General features: G+C 46.6%; 1 protein-coding gene across 1 annotated transcript in view; it reads left to right on the top strand.

Moving 5' to 3' along the window:
* Positions 1-70: 70 nt before the first annotated feature.
* The window catches only part of spag1b (sperm associated antigen 1b), a 58,932-nt gene continuing 35,804 nt past the window's right edge, over positions 71-23,198 (top strand). Inside the window, exons 1-10 of the mRNA XM_090219374.1 lie at positions 71-237; positions 489-648; positions 958-1,080; positions 1,175-1,248; positions 2,135-2,247; positions 2,450-2,555; positions 2,878-3,008; positions 6,625-6,731; positions 7,853-7,970; positions 14,631-15,068. Coding sequence (XP_090075500.1) covers positions 86-237; positions 489-648; positions 958-1,080; positions 1,175-1,248; positions 2,135-2,247; positions 2,450-2,555; positions 2,878-3,008; positions 6,625-6,731; positions 7,853-7,970; positions 14,631-15,068 — 1,522 coding nt within the window. The 5' untranslated portion in view covers positions 71-85. The remainder of the gene's footprint in view (positions 238-488; positions 649-957; positions 1,081-1,174; positions 1,249-2,134; positions 2,248-2,449; positions 2,556-2,877; positions 3,009-6,624; positions 6,732-7,852; positions 7,971-14,630; positions 15,069-23,198) is intronic.

Raw genomic sequence — 23,198 nt, 5'->3', positions numbered from 1 at the left:
TACTAGACTTAGCCACAATTTAGTAAATGTCGCTTTAGTAACGCATAGACATTTAGTTGTTGTTGTTGTCGTCAACAGGTCAGCCATGAATGCAGAGATAGTTTCCTCACTTCTAACTCAAGAGGTGCCAGCGGGGACCACTTCTGCCGCAGCAGTTCCAGTGGATCACCTAGACTACGGCTACATTGAAAAATGCACTGATGTGAAATACTTGGGCAAGATTCTGAGGGTGCTAAGGTAAATGATTCAGGGGGAAAGTTAGGTTTAGGCTACAGCTGGTGGTTTTCAACATAACAATCTAAGCGAGAAATGGACAAAAGAGTTAACACAAATAGTACAAATCTAATTCAGAACTGAAATGGGGGATCAACGTGGTATTTTTGTTGTTGTTTGTTCCCGAGGACTCGGTTTTATGCCAGACAAGTGAACACCTCTGTGTTATCCTGATAAGATGTTCTGAAATTCACTGTCATTCTATTTTACGACAGGTCTGGAGATGAGGGCATCTATCCTCATCTGATACAGTTCTGTGAGAGTCGTCTGGAGAGGCTGGACCCTAAAAGTCGGGCCCTCAGAAAGGACAACCCACCAGCCACCGCCGCCTGCTTCTCTGGAGATGAATGGGGTCAGATCACGGACGAACTCAAGGTACTGTCCGTTTTGCCACGCGACGTTGTCTCAAAGTTTTTTGTGGCGTCTCACTGTGCCAATTTGACTTTGTAATCTGTCGTGGAGAGACTACGTTAAACATCAAGCATCTGACCAAAATGATTTCAAGATTTTAGGTTCTGGGTTAACAGAGATCATTGACTTTGTAACAACACTTGTAAGTAGTATTGAGACTTTTGTATTAGTAGTAATACCATAGTAGTGTAGCTGTAGGTAATGAGACCGATACACACATCCTTATATAGCAGACTTAACCTAATATTCACCACACTGTTTTCACTTTTACAGAAGTGGGAGTCAGATGCCAAAATGAGTGAAACTGAGCTGAAACAACAATCTATATTCCATGATCTTGAAAGTGAGAATCTACCCCCAGTACGTGGATCAAGTTGCTCTATTCCTCTCAAGCAGGTACAGCCTCTGTTTTATAAGGAAATACTATTATTTTGTGTTGTCAGACAATAGAAGGAAAATGACTAGAACTTCATTCTAAATTGTGTTGCAGAATACAGTTTCAAATGGACAGAAGAAAACTGCACAGAAGAAGGTTCTGCCTCGTAATTATATAGAATGGGACAAGTGAGTTTCTAGAAGGTTCTTCCTCCTAATTATATAGAATTGGACCAGTGAGTTTCTAGAAGGTTCTTCCTCCTGATTATATAGAATGAGACCAGTGAGTTTCTAGAAGGTTCTTCCTCCTGGTTATATAGAATGGGACCAGTGAGTCTAGAAGGTTCTACCTCCTGATTATATAGAATGGGACCAGTGAGTCTAGGTTCTACCTCCTGATTATATAGAATAAGACCAGTGAGTCTAGAAGGTTCTACCTCCTGATTATATAGAATAAGACCAGTGAGTCTAGAAGGTTCTACCTCCTGATTATATAGAATGGGACCAGGGAGTCTAGAAGGTTCTACCTCCTGATTATATAGAATGGGACCAGTGAGTTTATAGAAGGTTCTTCCTCCTGATTATATAGAATGGGACCAGTGAGTTTCTAGAAGGTTCTTCCTCCTGATTATATAGAATGGGACCAGTGAGTCTAGAAGGTTCTACCTCCTGATTATATAGGATGTGACCAGTAGAAGGTTCTACCTCCTGATTATATAGAATAAGACCAGTGTAGTTTTTTCCTGCTGTGTAATTCGTGTATGGGATCCAGGAATCATGCCTAGACCATATTATCAATGTTATCACTCTGTACTGCAGGTTTGATGTCGACAAGGAGCCTGATAAAAGACCATATTATCAATGTTATCACTCTGTACTGCAGGTTTGATGTCGACAAGGAGCCTGATAAAAGACCATATTATCAATGTTATCACTCTGTATTGCAGGTTTGATGTCGACAAGGAGCCTGATAAAATACCATATTATCAATGTTATCACTCTGTACTGCAGGTTTGATGTCGACAAGGAGCCTGATAAAAGACCATATTATCAATGTTATCACTCTGTACTGCAGGTTTGATGTCGACAAGGAGTGTGATAAAATTGATGGAAATGTAACAAAAAAGGATCCCCCTGCAATTGTAAACTCTAGACATCCAACAATCAGGAGCAAAATGGATACAACAGGTGAAAGATATATATTTGTTTCTCATTAGACTGTGTCATTAGTGTCCCGGAGATGCTATTTAGTTTGAACGGCTACACAAAGTGTGAATAAATGAATTGTGTTGTTCGGTAAGTTTATATCGTGAATTCATGTACACTTTGAAGGTCTTTATTTGACTATTCTTGCTCAGTCATCTTTTATAGAATGTGTATGTTCTTGCAGCGTTGACTGAGCAGGAGAAAGTCCTCGTTGCCAACCGCGAGAAGGATAAAGGCAACGAGGCCTTCAAGGCCAACGACTATGAGGAAGCTGTGGTGTATTATACAAGGTCAGACCCTGTAACTTAACACACTAATAGCTGTCTCACTTTTGAGGATTTAGGGATGGTCATGACCTTCAAGATAAGTTGATGCTGGTATCTTTTAGTGAATGCATATTCAATGGGTTTAATTCCTTTGTCTTCAGAGTTCAGCTTCAAACCACAGAGAGACATTTATACTCATAGAGATACTTAGTGGAGCTCTGTCATAATTCCTTATTCAATGTTTATATTACTCAAACCCTCGGTGGGAAGGTCTCATCCAATAGCCAGTCTTCAGTACTGCTAAATGAGGTCCGTCTGTCTTCTCTCCATGTCTCGTTCTCACCAGGAGTCTGTCAGTGGTACCAACCGTAGCCGGCTACAACAACAGAGCCCAGTCAGAGATCAAACTGCAACGCTGGCACAATGCCCTCAACGACTGTCAGAAGGTACTGGAGATGGAGCCAGACAATATGAAAGGTACTACTGACCCACTAGAGATAGAGCCAGACAATATGAAAGGTACTGACCCACTAGAGATAGAGCCAGACAATATGAAAGGTACTGACCCACTAGAGATAGAGCCAGACAATATGAAAGGTACTGACCCACTAGAGATAGAGCCAGACAATATGAAAGGTACTGGCCAGACAATATGAAAGGTACTGACCCACTAGAGATAGAGCCAGACAATATGAAAGGTACTGGCCAGACAATATGAAAGGTACTGACCCACTAGAGATAGAGCCAGACAATATGAAAGGTACTGACCCACTAGAGATAGAGCCAGACAATATGAAAGGTACTGTCCCACTAGAGATAGAGCCAGACAATATGAAAGGTACTGTCCAGACAATATGAAAGGTACTGTCCCACTAGAGATAGAGCCAGACAATATGAAAGGTACTGACCCACTAGAGATAGAGCCAGACAATATGAAAGGTACTGTCCAGACAATATGAAAGGTACTGTCCCACTAGAGATAGAGCCAGACAATATGAAAGGTACTGACCCACTAGAGATAGAGCCAGACAATATGAAAGGTACTGGCCAGACAATATGAAAGGTACTGACCCACTAGAGATAGAGCCAGACAATATGAAAGGTACTGTCCCACTAGAGATAGAGCCAGACAATATGAAAGGTACTGTCCCACTAGAGATAGAGCCAGACAATATGAAAGGTACTGACCCACTAGAGATAGAGCCAGACAATATGAAAGGTACTGACCCACTAGAGATAGAGCCAGACAATATGAAAGGTACTGACCCACTAGAGACAGAGCCAGACAATATGAAAGGTACTCCACTTCTCCTCTGTTTTGGTCCCCGTATCTACGACGTTGCAACTGCGTGAAGGGAACTCGTACACGCGTGCAGATGACTGGGAGAGTGACTGGTCTAATATATATATATATATATATATAACCACGCTACGTAGCATAGTGTAGATACTGTGTATGGCTGGGAGAGTGACTGGTCTAATATATATATATATATAACCACGCTACGTGTAGATACTGTGTATGGCTGGGAGAGTGACTGGTCTAATATATATATATAACCACGCTACGTGTAGATACTGTGTATGACTGGGAGAGTGACTGGTCTAATATATATATATAACCACGCTACGTGTAGATACTGTGTATGACTGGGAGAGTGACTGGTCTAATATATATATATAACCACACTACATAGTGTAGATACTGTGTATGACTGGGAGAGTGACTGGTCTAATATATATATATAACCACGCTACATAGTGTAGATACTGTGTATGACTGGGAGAGTGACTGGTCTAATATATATATATATAACCACGCTACATAGTGTAGATACTGTGTATGACTGGGAGAGTGACTGGTCTAATATATATATATAACCACGCTACGTGTAGATACTGTGTATGACTGGGAGAGTGACTGGTCTAATATATATATATATAACCACGCTACGTAGCATAGTGTAGATACTGTGTATGGCTGGGAGAGTGACTGGTCTAATATATATATATAACCACGCTACGTGTAGATACTGTGTATGGCTGGGAGAGTGACTGGTCTAATATATATATATATAACCACGCTACGTAGCATAGTGTAGATACTGTGTATGACTGGGAGAGTGAAGTCCTCACCTCAATGTCTGTGATGCTGCTGGTGAAACGTCACTTCATTGAGTTTACCTTTAAGAGACTCTGGTCTATTTAATGGTGAAACGTCACTTCATTGAGTCTACCTTTAAGAGACTCTGGTCTATTTAATGGTGAAACGTCACTTCATTGAGTCTACCTTTAAGAGACTCTGGTCTATTTAATGGTGAAACGTCACTTCATTGAGTCTACCTTTAAGAGACTGGTCTATTTAATGGTGAAACGTCACTTCATTGAGTCTACCTTTAAGAGACACTGGTCTATTTAATGGTGAAACGTCACTTCATTGAGTCTACCTTTAAGAGACACTGGTCTATTTAATGGTGAAACGTCACTTCATTGAGTCTACCTTTAAGAGACTCTGGTCTATTTAATGGTGCAACGTCACTTCATTGAGTCTACCTTTAAGAGACTCTGGTCTATTTAATGTGTACACACTTCGTTATGAATACTATATAACCACGCTACATAGCAAAGTGCTTCACCATGCATGTCCCAAATGGCACCCTATTCCCTAGTAGACCAGGACCCACCCTATTCCCTATATAGTGCACTACTTTAGACCAGGACCCACCCTATTCCCTATATAGTGCACTACTTTAGAAGAGGACCCAATGAGTCCTAAGGGCCCTGGTTGAAAAGTGGTGCAGGTGGGAATAAGGTGTGTTTTAAAGCTCATGTCCCTGACTGACAGCGTTGTGTTTTAAAGCTCATGTCCCTGACTGACAGCATTGTGTTTTAAAGCTCATGTCCCTGACTGACAGCGTTGTGTTTTAACGCCCATGTCCCTGACTGACAGCATTGTGTTTTAAAGCTCATGTCCCTGACTGACAGCGTTGTGTTTTAAAGCTCATGTCCCTGACTGACAGCGTTGTTTTTTAAAGCTCATGTCATGTCCCTGACTGACAGCATTGTGTTTTAAAGCTCATGTCCCTGACTGACAGCGTTGTGTTTTAACGCCCATGTCCCTGACTGACAGCATTGTGTTTTAAAGCTCATGTCCCTGACTGACAGCGTTGTGTTTTAAAGCTCATGTCCCTGACTGACAGCGTTGTGTTTTAACGCCCATGTCCCTGACTGACAGCGTTGTGTTGTAAAGCTCATGTCCCTGACTGACAGCATTGTGTTTTAAAGCTCATGTCCCTGACTGGCAGCATTGTGTTTTAAAGCCCATGTCATGTCCCTGACTGACAGCATTGTGTTTTAAAGCTCATGTCCCTGACTGACAGCGTTGTGTTTTAAAGCTCATGTCCCTGACTGACAGCATTGTGTTTTAAAGCTCATGTCCCTGACTGACAGCGTTGTTTTAAAGCTCATGTCCCTGACTGACAGCATTGTGTTTTAAAGCTCATGTCCCTGACTGACAGCATTGTGTTTTAAAGCTCATGTCCCTGACTGACAGCGTTGTGTTTTAACGCCCATGTCCCTGACTGACAGCATTGTGTTTTAAAGCTCATGTCCCTGACTGACAGCGTTGTGTTTTAAAGCTCATGTCCCTGACTGACAGCATTGTGTTTTAAAGCTCATGTCCCTGACTGACAGCGTTGTGTTTTAAAGCTCATGTCCCTGACTGACAGCGTTGTGTTTTAAAGCTCATGTCCCTGACTGACAGCATTGTGTTTTAAAGCTCATGTCCCTGACTGACAGCTTTGTGTTTTAAAGCTCATGTCCCTGACTGACAGCGTTGTGTTTTAAAGCTCATGTCCCTGACTGACAGCATTGTGTTTTAAAGCTCATGTCCCTGACTGACAGCGTTGTGTTTTAAAGCTCATGTCCCTGACTGACAGCGTTGTGTTGTAAAGCTCATGTCCCTGACTGACAGCGTTGTGTTGTACAGCTCATGTCCCTGACTGACAGCGTTGTGTTGTAAAGCTCATGTCCCTGACTGACAGCGTTGTGTTGTAAAGCTCATGTCCCTGACTGACAGCGTTGTGTTGTAAAGCTCTCCTCCGCAGGGCCACAGTGCTGAAACAACAGGGGAACTATCAGAGGGCTGCTGAAGACCTGAGGAACGTCCTGCAGACCGAACCACAGAACATCACTGCTACTGTTAGTGTCTCACACACACACCAGACCACACACACACCAGACCACACACACACACACCCACACACACACCACACCACACACACACACCACACCACACACACACACACCACACCACACACACACCACACACACACACCACACCACACACACACACACCACGCACACACACACCACGCACACACACCACACCACACACACACCACACACACACACCACACCACACACACACACCACACCACACCACACACACACACACCACACCACACGCACCACACCACACACACACCACACACACACACCACACCACACACCACACCACACACACACAGCCCAACACGGTGTGTTGAAGTTACTTTGACCATTCCGTTTCCTCCACAAAATTAGGACTCCTGTTTATTCAACAGACGTTACCGTAGTGATCATCAGACGGTACCGTAGTGACCGCCAGGACTCCTGTTTATTCATCAGACGTTACCATAGTGACCGCCAGGACTCCTGTTTATTCAACAGACGTTACCGTAGTGACCGCCAGGACTCCTGTTTATTCATCAGACGTTACCATAGTGACCGCCAGGACTCCTGTTTATTCAACAGACGTTACCGTAGTGACCGCCAGGACTCCTGTTTATTCATCAGACGTTACCATAGTGACCGCCAGGACTCCTGTTTATTCAACAGACGTTACCGTAGTGACCGTCAGGACTCCTGTTTATTCAACAGACGTTACCGTAGTGACCGTCAGACGTTACCATAGTGACCGTCAGACGTTACCGTAGCGACCGTCAGACGTTACCGTAGCGACCATCAGACGTTACCGTAGTGACCGTCAGACGGTACCGTATCGACCGTCAGACGGTACCGTAGTGACCATCAGACGGTACCGTAGTGACCGTCAGGCCTGGAATGAAGGATATGGACTTAACTTGTCTTCAGTCGTGTCACATTTCAAAGGAACATTTCGTCCAGGAAGTCCTGAATCGTACGGACTGGTGCTCCTGTTGTATCAACCTGTCTTCATCTGCATAACATGTTGTTTGACTGTTTTTTCAATCTAATGGAACAATGGGATTAACTATTTCAGTCTTATTTTCTGCTTTTCCGTCACACATCCTGGCCCACAGAAACTTCTGGTTGAGGTGGATAAGAAACTAATCCAGTGTCAACCGCAGACAGAACGTAAAAGCAAGAGGATCCTGATTCAGGAAGTGGAGGAGGATGAGATACGGGAAGAGCAGAGAGGTGAGTGACTGATCACTTCACCTACTTAGTGAGATTGAACCATTATACCTCTCCGTTGGAAGTGACTGACCTCCAGCCCAGTCCTGGAGACCACCAGTTAGAAGTGACTGACCTCCAGCCCAGTCCTGGAGACCACCAGTTAGAAGTGACTGACCTCCAGCCCAGTCCTGGAGACCACCAGTTAGAAGTGACTGACCTCCAGCCCAGTCCTGGAGACCACCAGTTAGAAGTGACTGACCTCCAGCCCAGTCCTGGAGACCACCAGTTAGAAGTGACTGACCTCCAGCCCAGTCCTGGAGACCACCAGTTAGAAGTGACTGACCTCCAGCCCAGTCCTGGAGACCACCAGTTAGAAGTGACTGACCTCCAGCCCAGTCCTGGAGACCACCAGTTAGAAGTGACTGACCTCCAGCCCAGTCCTGGAGACCACCAGTTAGAAGTGACTGACCTCCAGCCCAGTCCTGGAGACCACCAGTTAGAAGTGACTGACCTCCAGCCCAGTCCTGGAGACCACCAGTTAGAAGTGACTGACCTCCAGCCCAGTCCTGGAGACCACCAGTTAGAAGTGACTGACCTCCAGCCCAGTCCTGGAGACCACCAGTTAGAAGTGACTGACCTCCAGCCCAGTCCTGGAGACCACCAGTTAGAAGTGACTGACCTCCAGCCCAGTCCTGGAGACCACCAGTTAGAAGTGACTGACCTCCAGCCCAGTCCTGGAGACCACCAGTTAGAAGTGACTGACCTCCAGCCCAGTCCTGGAGACCACCAGTTAGAAGTGACTGACCTCCAGCCCAGTCCTGGAGACCACCAGTTAGAAGTGACTGACCTCCAGCCCAGTCCTGGAGACCACCAGTTAGAAGTGACTGACCTCCAGCCCAGTCCTGGAGACCACCAGTTAGAAGTGTCTGACCTCCAGCCCAGTCCTGGAGACCACCAGTTAGAAGTGACTGACCTCCAGCCCAGTCCTGGAGACCACCAGTTGGTTTTTAATGATATGGTAGTTGACCTGGAGTAGCCTGCTTCACAGGCCCTGTACTGTGGTGTACAGTCTGTCAACAGTCAGTCAACATCAAACTGACTGTTCTATAAAACAACACTCAGATGGTTCACAATTCAACAGTCAGAAAAACAACTCCACCCCAATTTTCTCATGTTTCTATAACAACAGAAACATGCAAATGAGAAAAACAACTCCACCCCAATTTTCTCATGTTTCTATAACAACAGAAACATGCAAATGAGAAAAACAACTCCACCCCTTTTCCTCATGTTTCTATAGCAACAGAAACATGCAAATGCAAGTCTAAGCCAATGAGTAGAGTTAGAGAGACATATTATTACCATGAGAAGGGGACATAGGTGTTGTAGTTTGTTCCTTAAATACCCAACAAGTGTTTAACCAGATCAGATGATGACTAATCCTAGACCTAGTAAACAAAGAGGTTATTATATTACATTAAGGCTGGCTGGCTGGCTGGCTGGTTGGCTGGTCGGTTGCAAGGCTGGCTGACTGTTTGGTTGGTTGCCTGGCTGGCTGGCTGGCTGGCTGGTTGGCTGCCTGGCTGGTTAGTTGGTTGCCTGGCTGGCTGGCTGGCTGGTTGGTTGGCTGGTTGCCTGCCTGACTGGCTGGTTGGTTGCCTGGCTGGCTGGCTGGCTGGCTGGCTGGTTGGTTGGTTGGCTGGTTGGTTGCCTGGCTGGCTGGCTGGCTGGCTGGTTGGCTGGTGGTTGGCTGGTTGGTTGCCTGGCTGGCTGGCTGGTTGGTTGGTTGGCTGGTTGGCTGGTTGGTTGGTTGCCTGGCTGGTTGCCTGCCTGGCTGGCTGGTTGGCTGGTGGTTGGCTGCCTGGCTGGATGGCTGGCTGGCTGGCTGGCTGGTTGGTTGGTTGCCTGGTTGGTTGGCTGGTTGGTTGGTTAGTTGGCTGGCTGGTTCCCTAAGTGATCCAGAATCATTATCCTTAAGACCCAACAGACCTGACAGCCTGCTGCATTCTCCAAACACCACACCTGTCTGGGTTTACCCCAGAGAGCTGCTGTGGGTCTGTGCTGTGGGTCTGTGCTGTGGGTCTGTACTGTGTGTCTGTACTGTGTGTCTGTGCTGTGTGTCTGTGCTGTGTGTCTGTGCTGTGGGTCTGTGCTGTGGGTCTGTGCTGTGGGTCTGTGCTGTGGGTCTGTACTGTGTGTCTGTACTGTGTGTCTGTGCTGTGTGTCTGTGCTGTGTGTCTGTGCTGTGGGTCTGTGCTGTGGGTCTGTGCTGTGGGTCAGTGTCTGGCTGTGTGTCTGTGCTGTGTGTCTGTGCTGTGTGTCTGTGCTGTGAGTCTGTGCTGTGGGTCAGTGCTGTGGGTCTGTGCTGTGGGTCTGTGCTGTGGGTCTGTGCTGTGAGTCAGTGCTGTGAGTCAGTGCTGTGGGTCTGTGCTGTGGGTCAGTGTCTGGCTGTGGGTCTGTGCTGTGTGTCTGTGCTGTGGGTCAGTGTCTGGCTGTGGGTCTGTGCTGTGGGTCTGTGCTGTGTGTCTGTGCTGTGAGTCAGTGCTGTGGGTCAGGGCTGTGGGTCTGTACTGTGTGTCTGTGCTGTGTGTCTGTGCTGTGTGTCTGTACTGTGTGTCTGTGCTGTGGGTCTGTGCTGTGTGTGTGCTGTGTATCTGTGCTGTGGGTCAGTGTTTGGCTGTGTGTCTGTACTGTGTGTCTGTGCTGTGGGTCTGTGCTGTATGTGTGCTGTTGGTCAGTGTTTGGCTGTGTGTCTGTGCTGTGTGTCTGTGCTGTGGGTCAGTGTTTGGCTGTGTGTCTGTGCTGTGGGTTAGTGTTTGGCTGTGTGTATGTGCTGTGGGTCAGTGTTGGGCTGTGTGTCTGTGCTGTGGGTCAGTGTCTGGCTGTGTGTCTGTGCTGTGGGTCAGTGTTAGGCTGTGTGTCTGTGCTCTGGGGCAATGTTTGGCTGTGTGTCTGTGCTCTGGGTCAATGTTTGGCTGTGTGTCTGTGCTGTGTGTCTGTACTGTGGGTTAGTGTTTGGCTGTGTGTCTGTGCTGTGGGTCAGTGTTGGGCTGTGTGTCTGTGCTGTGGGTCAGTGTTTGGCTGTGTATCTGTGCTGTGTGTCAGTGTTTGGCTGTGTGTCTGTGCTGTGTGTCAGTGTTTGGCTGTGTGTCTGTGCTGTGTGTCAGTGTCTGGCTGTGTATCTGTGCTGTGGGTCAGTGTCTGGCTGTGTGTCTGTGCTGTGGGTCAGTGTTGGGCTGTGTGTCTGTGCTGTGGGTCAGTGTTGGGCTGTGTGTCTGTGCTCTGGGTCAATGTTTGGCTGTGTGTCTGTGCTGTGGGTCAGTGTTGGGCTGTGTGTCTGTGCTGTGGGTCAGTGTTGGGCTGTGTGTCTGTGCTCTGGGTCAATGTTTGGCTGTGTGTCTGTGCTCTGGGTCAATGTTTGGCTGTGTGTCTGTGCTCTGGGTCAATGTTTGGCTGTGTGTCTGTGCTGTGGGTCAGTGTTTGGCTGTGTGTCTGTGCTGTGGGTCAGTGTCTGACTGTGTGTCTGTGCTGTGGGTCAGTGTCTGACTGTGTGTCTGTGCTGTGGGTCAGTGTCTGGCTGTGTGTCTGTGCTGTGGGTCAGTGTCTGGCTGTGTGTCTGTGCTGTGGGTCAGTGTTTGGCTGTGTGTCTGTGCTGTGGGTCAGTGTCTGACTGTGTGTCTGTGCTGTGGGTCAGTGTTTGGCTGTGTGTCTGTGCTGTCAGTCAGTGTCTGGCTGTGTGTCTGTGCTGTGGTAGCTAACTCAACCCCCCCCCACTGTAAATCCCTGACTGGGGATTTGTTCTCTAATCCAACAGTCAAATCCCTCATGCTAATGGCTGCGTTGATCAGGACGCTATAAAGCCTCAATGAGCTGCTATCTGCCATTCCCCCCTCTGTCTCAGTAATATGACCTCCTACTGACTATCTGCCATTCCCCCCTCTGTCTCAGTAATATGACATCCTACTGACTATCTGCCATTCCCCCCTCTGTCTCAGTAATATGACCTCCTACTGACTATCTGCCATTCCCCCCTCTGTCTCAGTAATATAACATCCTACTGACTATCTGCCATTCCCCCCTCTGTCTCAGTAATATGACCTCCTACTGACTATCTGCCATTCCCCCCTCTGTCTCAGTAATATGACATCCTACTGACTATCTGCCATTCCCCCCTCTGTCTCAGTAATATGACCTCCTACTGACTAAATGCCATTCCCCCCTAGCCCCTGTCTCAGTAATATGACCTCCTACTGACTATCTGCCATTCCCCCCTCTGTCTCAGTAATATGACATCCTACTGACTATCTGCCATTCCCCCCTCTGTCTCAGTAATATAACATCCTACTGACTATCTGCCATTCCCCCCTCTGTCTCAGTAATATAACATCCTACTGACTATCTGCCATTCCCCCCTCTGTCTCAGTAATATGACCTCCTACTGACTATCTGCCATTCCCCCCTCTGTCTCAGTAATATAACATCCTACTGACTATCTGCCATTCCCCTCTCTGTCTCAGTAATATGACATCCTACTGACTATCTGCCATTCCCCCCTCTGTCTCAGTAATATGACCTCCTACTGACTATCTGCCATTCCCCCCTCTGTCTCAGTAATATGACCTCCTACTGACTATCTGCCATTCCCCCCTCTGTCTCAGTAATATGACCTCCTACTGACTATCTGCCATTCCCCCCTAGCCCCTGTCTCAGTAATATGACCTCCTACTGACTATCTGCCATTCCCCCCTCTGTCTCAGTAATATGACATCCTACTGACTATCTGCCATTCCCCCCTCTGTCTCAGTAATATGACCTCCTACTGACCATCTGCCATTCCCCCCTCTGTCTCAGTAATATGACATCCTACTGACTATCTGCCATTCCCCCCTCTGTCTCAGTAATATAACATCCTACTGACTATCTGCCATTCCCCCCTCTGTCTCAGTAATATAACATCCTACTGACTATCTGCCATTCCCCCCTCTGTCTCAGTAATATAACATCCTACTGACTATCTGCCATTCCCCTCTCTGTCTCAGTAATATGACATCCTACTGACTATCTGCCATTCCCCCCTCTGTCTCAGTAATATAACATCCTACTGACTATCTGCCATTCCCCCCTCTGTCTCAGTAATATAACATCCTACTGACTATCTGCCATTCCCCCCTCTGTCTCAGTAATATAACATCCTACTGACTATCTGCCATTCCCCCCTCTGTCTCAGTAATATAACATCCTACTGACTATCTGCCATTCCCCCCTCTGTCTCAGTAATATGACCTCCTACTGACTATCTGCCATTCCCCCCTCTGTCTCAGTAATATAACATCCTACTGACTATCTGCCATTCCCCCCTAGCCCCTGTCTCAGTAATATGACCTCCTACTGACTATCTGCCATTCCCCCCTCTGTCTCAGTAATATGACCTCCTACTGACTATCTGCCATTCCCCCCTAGCCCCTGTCTCAGTAATATGACCTCCTACTGACTATCTGCCATTCCCCCCTCTGTCTCAGTAATATAACATCCTACTGACTATCTGCCATTCCCCCCTAGCCCCTGTCTCAGTAATATGACCTCCTACTGACTATCTGCCATTCCCATCTCTGTCTCAGTAATATGACATCCTACTGACTATCTGCCATTCCCATCTCTGTCTCAGTAATATGACATCCTACTGACTATCTGCCATTCCCCCCTAGCCCCTGTCTCAGTAATATGACCTCCTACTGACTATCTGCCATTCCCCCCTAGCCCCTGTCTCAGTAATATGACATCCTACTGACTATCTGCCATTCCCCCCTAGCCCCTGTCTCAGTAATATGACATCCTACTGACTATCTGCCATTCCCCCCTAGCCCCTGTCTCAGTAATATGACCTCCTACTGACTATCTGCCATTCCCCCCTAGCCTCTGTCTCAGTAACATAACATCCTACTGACTATCTGCCATTCCCCCCTAGCCCCTGTCTCAGTAATATAACATCATACTGACTATCTGTCATTCCCCCCTAGCCCCTGTCTCAGTAATATAACATCCTACTGACTATCTGCCATTCCCCCCTAGCCCCTGTCTCAGTAATATAACATCATACTGACTATCTGTCATTCCCCCCTAGCCCCTGTCTCAGTAATATAACATCCTACTGACTATCTGCCATTCCTCCCTCTGTCTCAGTAATATGACCTCCTACTGACTATCTGCCATTCCCCCCTAGCCCGTCTCAGTAATATGACATCATACTGACTATCTGCCATTCCCCCCTCTGTCTCAGTAATATGACATCCTACTGACTATCTGCCATCCCCCCCTAGCCCCTGTCTCAGTAATATGACATCATACTGACTATCTGCCATTCCCCCCTCTGTCTCAGTAATATGACATCCTACTGACTATATGCCATTCCCCCCTCTGTCTCAGTAATATGACATCCTACTGACTATCTGCCATTCCCCCCTCTGTCTCAGTAATATAACATTCTTTAGACCAGATAGTGTGTGTGTGTGTGTGTCTGTGTGTGTGTGGTTGTTCTCCACCCCTCCCCCTCTGCATCACCAACGGCTTGCTGGGCTGCCTGGTAGAGAGAGAGAGAGAGACTTCCTGAAACTCTATCAACCCCTCCCCCCACTGTGATGTAACCGCTGACTGCTTCCTGTGGGTGTGTTCTGTGCTCGGCAGCTTGTCCGGTTGAGCCTAGCGAGGCAGTGGGAGGGGAGAGTGCCGCTGCTGCTCCTGCCGAGAGGGGAGACATGGGAAATGCTCAGAAGAAGCCCCACGGCAGAGGAGGGGAAGGGGGCCCCAGCCCGCATACAGACCACAATTCACACGGAAGCCACTGGAAAAACCGGGGAGGAATTGCAGAGAAGTACAAGGTGAACCAACAGGAGTCGACGTCGGACAAGGGTCTGTGGAACGGAGCTCAGGGCTCTGGCAGGAGGGACTCTAAGGGAGCCAGGCCGGTCGGGGGAGACGGAAGCAACCTTGATGCCCCTTGTGGGGCCCTGCCCCCGCCGTTGGCCCGGCTCAAGAACGAGGGAAACCTGTTCTTTAAGAATGGACAGTTTGCTGATGCGCTGGACAAATATTCACAGGCCATCACGGGCTTCACAGACTCAGGTAGGTTTTCAGTATTGTGGTGTTGTGTCTTGCGTGACAGAGCTTTTACTAATAACTCTCGTTCATCTAGAGTTGAGATTTATAATAACTTAGTGTGACGGGCTATTCAAAATGACATGTTCGTTTTGTGTTCTTCCGGCATTTTCCACGGACATTCCCCCCCAAAAACAACCGTATGTAGGTAATCTAGCAACTAATGCCACTGCTTTCGTGTTTCCGTAAGGTTAAATCAGTGTGTTGTTTTGCTGCTATTGGCAGCTGGTGCTTTCAGTGATTGGCCCACAGCAAACCAAAGGTCAGCACATACCGCAGTAATAAAACTAACCTCTGTAGCAGCAATGTTATTCTCTTCACTGAATCACATCACATGACAGTGTAACGTGTCATTACAGCAGCATTTAGCCAGTCGGTGGGATGTGGTGTCATTACAGCAGCATTTAGCCAGTCAGTGGGATGTGGTGTCATTACAGCAGCATTTAGCCAGTCGGTGGGATGTGATTTCATAACATGTCATTACAGCAGCATTTAGCCAGTCGGTGGGATGTGGTGTCATTACAGCAGCATTTAGCCAGTCGGTGGGATGTGGTGTCATTACAGCAGCATTTAGCCAGTCGGTGGGATGTGGTGTCATTACAGCAGCATTTAGCCAGTCGGTGGGATGTGATGTCATTACAGCAGCATTTAGCCAGTCGGTGGGATGTGATTTCATAACATGTTATTACAGCAGCATTTAGCCAGTCAGTGGGATGTGGTGTCATTACAGCAGCATTTAGCCAGTCAGTGGGATGTGGTGTCATTACAGCAGCATTTAGCCAGTCGGTGGGATGTGATGTCATTACAGCAGCATTTAGCCAGTCAGTGGGATGTGATTTCATAACATGTTATTACAGCAGCATTTAGCCAGTCGGTGGGATGTGATTTCATTACAGCAGCATTTAGCCAGTCAGTGGGATGTGGTGTCATTACAGCAGCATTTAGCCAGTCGGTGGGATGTGATGTCATTACAGCAGCATTTAGCCAGTCAGTGGGATGTGATTTCATAACATGTCATTACAGCAGCATTTAGCCAGTCGGTGGGATGTGATGTCATTACAGCAGCATTTAGCCAGTCGGTGTGATGTGATGTCATTACAGCAGCATTTAGCCAGTCGGTGGGATGTGATGTCATTACAGCAGCATTTAGCCAGTCGGTGGGATGTGATGTCATTACAGCAGCATTTAGCCAGTCAGTGGGATGTGGTGTCATTACAGCAGCATTTAGCCAGTCGGTGGGATGTGATGTCATTACAGCAGCATTTAGCCAGTCAGTGGGATGTGATTTCATAACATGTTATTACAGCAGCATTTAGCCAGTCGGTGGGATGTGATTTCATAACATGTCATTACAGCAGCATTTAGCCAGTCGGTGGGATGTGATGTCATTACAGCAGCATTTAGCCAGTCGGTGGGATGTGATTTCATAACATGTTATTACAGCAGCATTTAGCCAGTCAGTGTGATGTGATTTCATAACATGTCATTACAGCAGCATTTAGCCAGTCGGTGGGATGTGATGTCATTACAGCAGCATTTAGCCAGTCGGTGGGATGTGATTTCATAACATGTCATTACAGCAGCATTTAGCCAGTCGGTGGGATGTCATTACAGCAGCATTTAGCCAGTCGGTGGGATGTGATTTCATAACATGTCATTACAGCAGCATTTAGCCAGTCGGTGGGATGTGATGTCATTACAGCAGCATTTAGCCAGTCGGTGGGATGTGATTTCATAACATGTCATTACAGCAGCATTTAGCCAGTCGGTGGGATGTGATGTCATTACAGCAGCATTTAGCCAGTCGGTGGGATGTGATGTCATTACAGCAGCATTTAGCCAGTCGGTGGGATGTGATGTTATTACAGCAGCATTTAGCCAGTCGGTGGGATGTGATTTCAGTTCAGATGTACACTCCCGTTCAAAAGTTTGGGGTCACTTAGAAATGTCTTTGTTTTTTAAACAGACTCCTCACAAGTCCTCAACTGCCAGCTTCATTAAATAGTACCCGCAAAACACCAGTCTCAACATCAACAGTGAAGAGGCGACTCCGGGATGCTGGCCTTCAGCTACAATAGTCATTTACAACATTAACAATGTCTACACTGTATTTCTGATCAATTTGATTATATTTTAATGGACAGAAAAAAAGTGTTTTTCTTTAAATAAACAAACAAGCGACCCCAAACTTTTGAACGGCAGTGTATCCTGATTCATCACAACATCCAGGTGTAGAGTAGCAGAGTGACTCATCACACTAGTGGTTGGTTGGTTATTGGCAGTGTATCCTGATTCATCACAACATCCAGGTGTAGAGTAGCAGAGTGACTCATCACACTAGTGGTTGGTTGGTTACTGGCAGTGTATCCTGATTCATCACAACATCCAGGTGTAGAGTAGCAGAGTGACTCATCACACTAGTGGTTGGTTGGTTACTGGCAGTGTATCCTGATTCATGACAACATCCAGGTGTAGAGTAGCAGAGTGACTCATCATACTAGTGGTTGGTTGGTTACTGGCAGTGTATCCTGATTCATGACAACATCCAGGTGTAGAGTAGCAGAGTGACTCATCATACTAGTGGTTGGTTGGTTATAGGCAGTGTATCCTGATTCATGACAACATCCAGGTGTAGAGTAGCAGAGTGACTCATCACACTAGTGGTTGGTTGGTTACTGGCAGTGTATCCTGATTCATCACAACATCCAGGTGTAGAGTAGCAGAGTGACTCATCACACTAGTGGTTGGTTGGTTACTGGCAGTGTATCCTGATTCATCACAACATCCAGGTGTAGAGTAGCAGAGTGACTCATCACACTAGTGGTTGGTTGGTTACTGGCAGTGTATCCTGATTCATCACAACATCCAGGTGTAGAGTAGCAGAGTGACTCATCACACTAGTGGTTGGTTGGTTACTGGCAGTGTATCCTGATTCATCACAACATCCAGGTGTAGAGTAGCAGAGTGACTCATCACACTAGTGGTTGGTTGGTTACTGGCAGTGTATCCTGATTCATGACAACATCCAGGTGTAGAGTAGCTTAGTGACTCATCACACTAGTGGTTGGTTGGTTACTGGCAGTGTATCCTGATTCATCACAACATCCAGGTGTAGAGTAGCAGAGTGACTCATCACACTAGTGGTTGGTTGGTTACTGGCAGTGTATCCTGATTCATGACAACATCCAGGTGTAGAGTAGCAGAGTGACTCATCACACTAGTGGTTGGTTGGTTACTGGCAGTGTATCCTGATTCATGACAACATCCAGGTGTAGAGTAGCAGAGTGACTCATCACACTAGTGGTTGGTTGGTTACTGGCAGTGTATCCTGATTCATGACAACATCCAGGTGTAGAGTAGCAGAGTGACTCATCACACTAGTGGTTGGTTGGTTACTGGCAGTGTATCCTGATTCATCACAACATCCAGGTGTAGAGTAGCAGAGTGACTCATCACACTAGTGGTTGGTTGGTTACTGGCAGTGTATCCTGATTCATCACAACATCCAGGTGTAGAGTAGCAGAGTGACTCATCACACTAGTGGTTGGTTGGTTACTGGCAGTGTATCCTGATTCATGACAACATCCAGGTGTAGAGTAGCAGAGTGACTCATCACACTAGTGGTTGGTTGGTTATTGGCAGTGTATCCTGATTCATCACAACATCCAGGTGTAGAGTAGCAGAGTGACTCATCACACTAGTGGTTGGTCGGTTATTGGCAGTGTATCCTGATTCATCACAACATCCAGGTGTAGAGTCGCAGAGTGACTCATCACATTAGTGGTTGGTTGGTTATTGGCAGTGTATCCTGATTCATCACAACATCCAGGTGTAGAGTAGCAGAGTGACTCATCACACTAGTGGTTGGTTGGTTATTGGCAGTGTATCCTGATTCATCACAACATCCAGGTGTAGAGTAGCAGAGTGACTCATCACACTAGTGGTTGGTCGGTTATTGGCAGTGTATCCTGATTCATCACAACATCCAGGTGTAGAGTCGCAGAGTGACTCATCACACTAGTGGTTGGTTGGTTATTGGCAGTGTATCCTGATTCATCACAACATCCAGGTGTAGAGTAGCAGAGTGACTCATCACACTAGTGGTTGGTTGGTTATTGGCAGTGTGGTGAGTCTGTTTTAGCTGTCTGGAGTTCAGCCATACCCTTGCCAGGCAGGAAGGCAGACGGGCTCAGTTCCTCTCAGGTCACGTGACTTCTGACCGCTTATTGTCAAATTGAAACAGGTGCTGGGTGGCGGCGACGGACGGACTGACTGGCTGGCTGGCTGGCTGACTGGCTGACCGACTGACTGCAGTAGTAAATCTCCTCTGACTGACTGACTGGCTGACTGACTGACTGACTGACTGACTGGCTGACTGGCTGACTGCAGTAGTAAATCTCCTCTGACTGACTGACTGGCTGACTGACTGGCTGACTGACTGGCTGACTGGCTGACTGACTGGCTGACTGACGGACTGACTGCAGTAGTAAATCTCCTTTGACTGACTAAAGAAACTGCTGTGAGAACCGTCCACTTTATCTCTCCTCTCCTTTTCATCACTCTCTCCTCTCTTCTCCTTCCCATTACTCTCTCCTCTCCATCAGTCTCTCCTTCCCATCACTCAATCACATGTATTTATAAAGCCCTTCTTACATCAGCTGATGTCACTAAGTGCTGTACAGAAACTCAGCCTAAAACCCCAAACAGCAAGCAATGCAGGTGTAGAAGCACGGTGGCTTGGAAAAACTCACTAGAAAGGCCAGAACCTAGGAAGAAACCTAGAGCGGAACCAGGCTTTGACACCTCAGGAGTAAATGTCAGTTGGCTTTTCATAGCCGATCATTCAAAGTTAGAGACAGCAGGTACGGTAGAGAGAGAGAGAGTTGAAAACAGCAGGTCCTGGACAGGTAGCACGTCCGGTGAACAGGTCAGGGTTCCATAGTCGCAGGCAGAACAGTTGAAACTGGAGCAGCAGCACGACCAGATGGACTGGGAACAGCAAGGAGTCATCAGGCCAGGTAGTCCTGAGGCATGGTCCTAGGGCTCAGGTCCTCCGAGAGAAGAGAGAGAAAGAGAGAATTAGAGAGAGCATACTTAAATTCACACAGGACACCGGATAAGACAGGAGAATTACTCCAGATATAACAGACTGACCCTAGCCCCCCGACACATAAACTACTGCAGCATAAATACTGGAGGCTGAGGCAGGAGAGGTCAGGAGACACTGTGGCCCGATCCGATGATACCCCCGGACAGGGCCAAACAGGCAGGATATAACCCCACCCACTTTGCCAAAGCACAGCCCCCACACCACTAGAAGGGATATCTTCAACCACCAACTTACCATCCTGAGACAAGGCCTGAGACAAGGCTGCCCACGAAGATCTCCGCCACGGCACAACCCAAGGGGGGGGCGCCAACCCAGACAGGAAAATCACGTCACTGACTCAACCCACTCAAGTGACACACCACTCCTAGGGACGGCATGGAAGAGCACCAGTAAGTCAGTGACTCAGCCCCTGTAATAGGGTGAGAGGCAGAGAATCCCAGTGGAGAGAGGGGAACCGGCCAGGCAGAGACAGCAAGGGCGGTTCGTTGCTCTAGAGCCTTTGCGTTCACCTTCACCCTCCTGGACCAGACTACACTCAATCATATGACCCACTGAAGAGATGAGTCTTCAGTAAAGACTTAAAGGTTGAGACCGAGTCTGCGTCTCTGACATGGGTAGGCAGACCGTTCCATAAAAATTGAGCTCTATAGGAGAAAGCCCTGCCTCCAGCTGTTTGCTTAGAAATTCTAGGGACAATTAGGAGGCTTGCGTCTTGTGACCGTAGCGTACGTGTAGGTATGTACGGCAGGACCAAATTCGGAAAGATAGGTAGGAGCAAGCCCATGTAATGCTTTGTAGGTTAGCAGTAAAACCTTGAAATCAGCCCTTGCCTTAACAGGAAGCCAGTGTAGAGAGGCTAGCACTGGAGTAATATGATCACATTATTTACTCTCTCCTCTCCTTCCCATCAATCTCTCCTCTTCTCTCTCCTCATCACTCTCTCCTCTCCTCATCACACTCCTCTCCTCATCACTCTCTCCTCATCACATTATCCTCTCCTCACCACTCTCTCCTTTCCTCATCACATTCTCCTCTCTCCTCATCACTCTCTCCTCTCCTCATCACTCTCTCCTCACCACTCTCTCCTCTCCACTCTCTCCTCTCCTCATCACATTCTCCTCTCTCCTCATCACTCTCTCTATCATTCTCTCCTCTCCTCATCACTCTCTCCTCTCCTCATCACTCTCTCCTTTCTCCTCTCTCCTCATCACATTCTCCTCATCACTCTCTCTTCATCATTCTCTCCTCTCCTCATCACTCTCTCCTCATCACATTCTCCTCTCCTCACCACTCTCTCCTCTCCTCATCACATTCTCCTCTCTCCTCTCCTCATCACTCTCTCCTTCTCCTCTCCTCATCACTCTCTCCTCTTCTCCCCATCAATCTCTCCCCTTCTCTCCTCATCTCTCTAGGTTTATTCCTAGGTTCTGGCCTTTCTAGTGAGTTTTTCCTAGCCACCGTGCTTCTACACCTGCATTCCTTGCTGTTTGGGGTTTTAGGCTGGGTTTCTGTACAGCACTTTGTGACATGGGCTGATGTAAGAAGGGCTTTATAAATAAATCTCTCCTCTCCATCAATCTGTTCTCTCCTCGTTCCTCTCCACCACTATCACCACTAGTCTGTGAAAGTGACTGAACATCATGTGATACACTGAGGCCTTTCACAGTTACTGCTGTCATACACAGTATAATGTATAATTACTGCTGTCATACACAGTATAATGTATAATTACTGCTGTCATACACAGTATAATGTATAATTACTGCTGTCATACACAGTATAATGTATAATTACTGCTGTCATACACAGTATAATGTATAATTACTGCTGTCATACACAGTATAATGTATAATTACTGCTGTCATACACAGTATAATGCAGGGTTATTAATGCTGTCATACACAGTATAATGTATAATTACTGCTGTCATACACAGTATAATGTATAATTACTGCTGTCATACACAGTATAATGCAGGGTTATTAATGCTGTCATACACAGTATAATGCAGGGTTATTAATGCTGTCATACACAGTATAATGCAGGGTTATTAATGCTGTCATACACAGTATAATGCAGGGTTATTAATGCTGTCATACACAGTATAATGCAGGGTTATTAATGCTGTCATACACAGTATAATGCAGGGTTATTAATGCTGTCATACACAGTATAATGCAGGGTTATTAATGCTGTCATACACAGTATAATGCAGGGTTATTACTGCTGTCATACACAGTATAATGCAGGGTTATTAATGCTGTCATACACAGTATAATGCAGGGTTATTAATGCTGTCATACACAGTATAATGCAGGGTTATTACTGCTGTCATACACAGTATAATGCAGGGTTATTAATGCTGTCATACACAGTATAATGCAGGGTTATTAATGCTGTCATACACAGTATAATGCAGGGTTATTAATGCTGTCATACACAGTATAATGCAGGGTTATTAATGCTGTCATACACAGTATAATGCAGGGTTATTAATGCTGTCATACACAGTATAATACAGGGTTATTACTGCTGTCATACACAGTATAATGCAGGGTTATTAATGCTGTCATACACAGTATAATGCAGGGTTATTAATGCTGTCATACACAGTATAATGCAGGGTTATTAATGCTGTCATACACAGTATAATGCAGGGTTATTAATGCTGTCATACACATTATAATGTATAATTACTGCTGTCATACACAGTATAATGCAGGGTTATTACTGCTGTCATACACAGTATAATGCAGGGTTATTAATGCTGTCATACACAGTATAATGCAGGGTTATTAATGCTGTCATACACAGTATAATGCAGGGTTATTAATGCTGTCATACACAGTATAATGCAGGGTTATTAATGCTGTCATACACAGTATAATGCAGGGTTATTAATGCTGTCATACACAGTATAATGCAGGGTTATTAATGCTGTCATACACAGTATAATGCAGGGTTATTAATGCTGTCATACACAGTAT

Source organism: Oncorhynchus mykiss, chromosome 3 (genome assembly GCF_057628025.1).
Source record: "Oncorhynchus mykiss isolate SJ-2025 chromosome 3, ASM5762802v1, whole genome shotgun sequence".
Classification (NCBI taxonomy): Eukaryota; Metazoa; Chordata; class Actinopteri; order Salmoniformes; family Salmonidae; genus Oncorhynchus; species Oncorhynchus mykiss.
The sequence above is the reverse complement of the archived record's forward strand: the minus strand, read 5'-3'. Positions and strand labels throughout refer to the sequence as shown.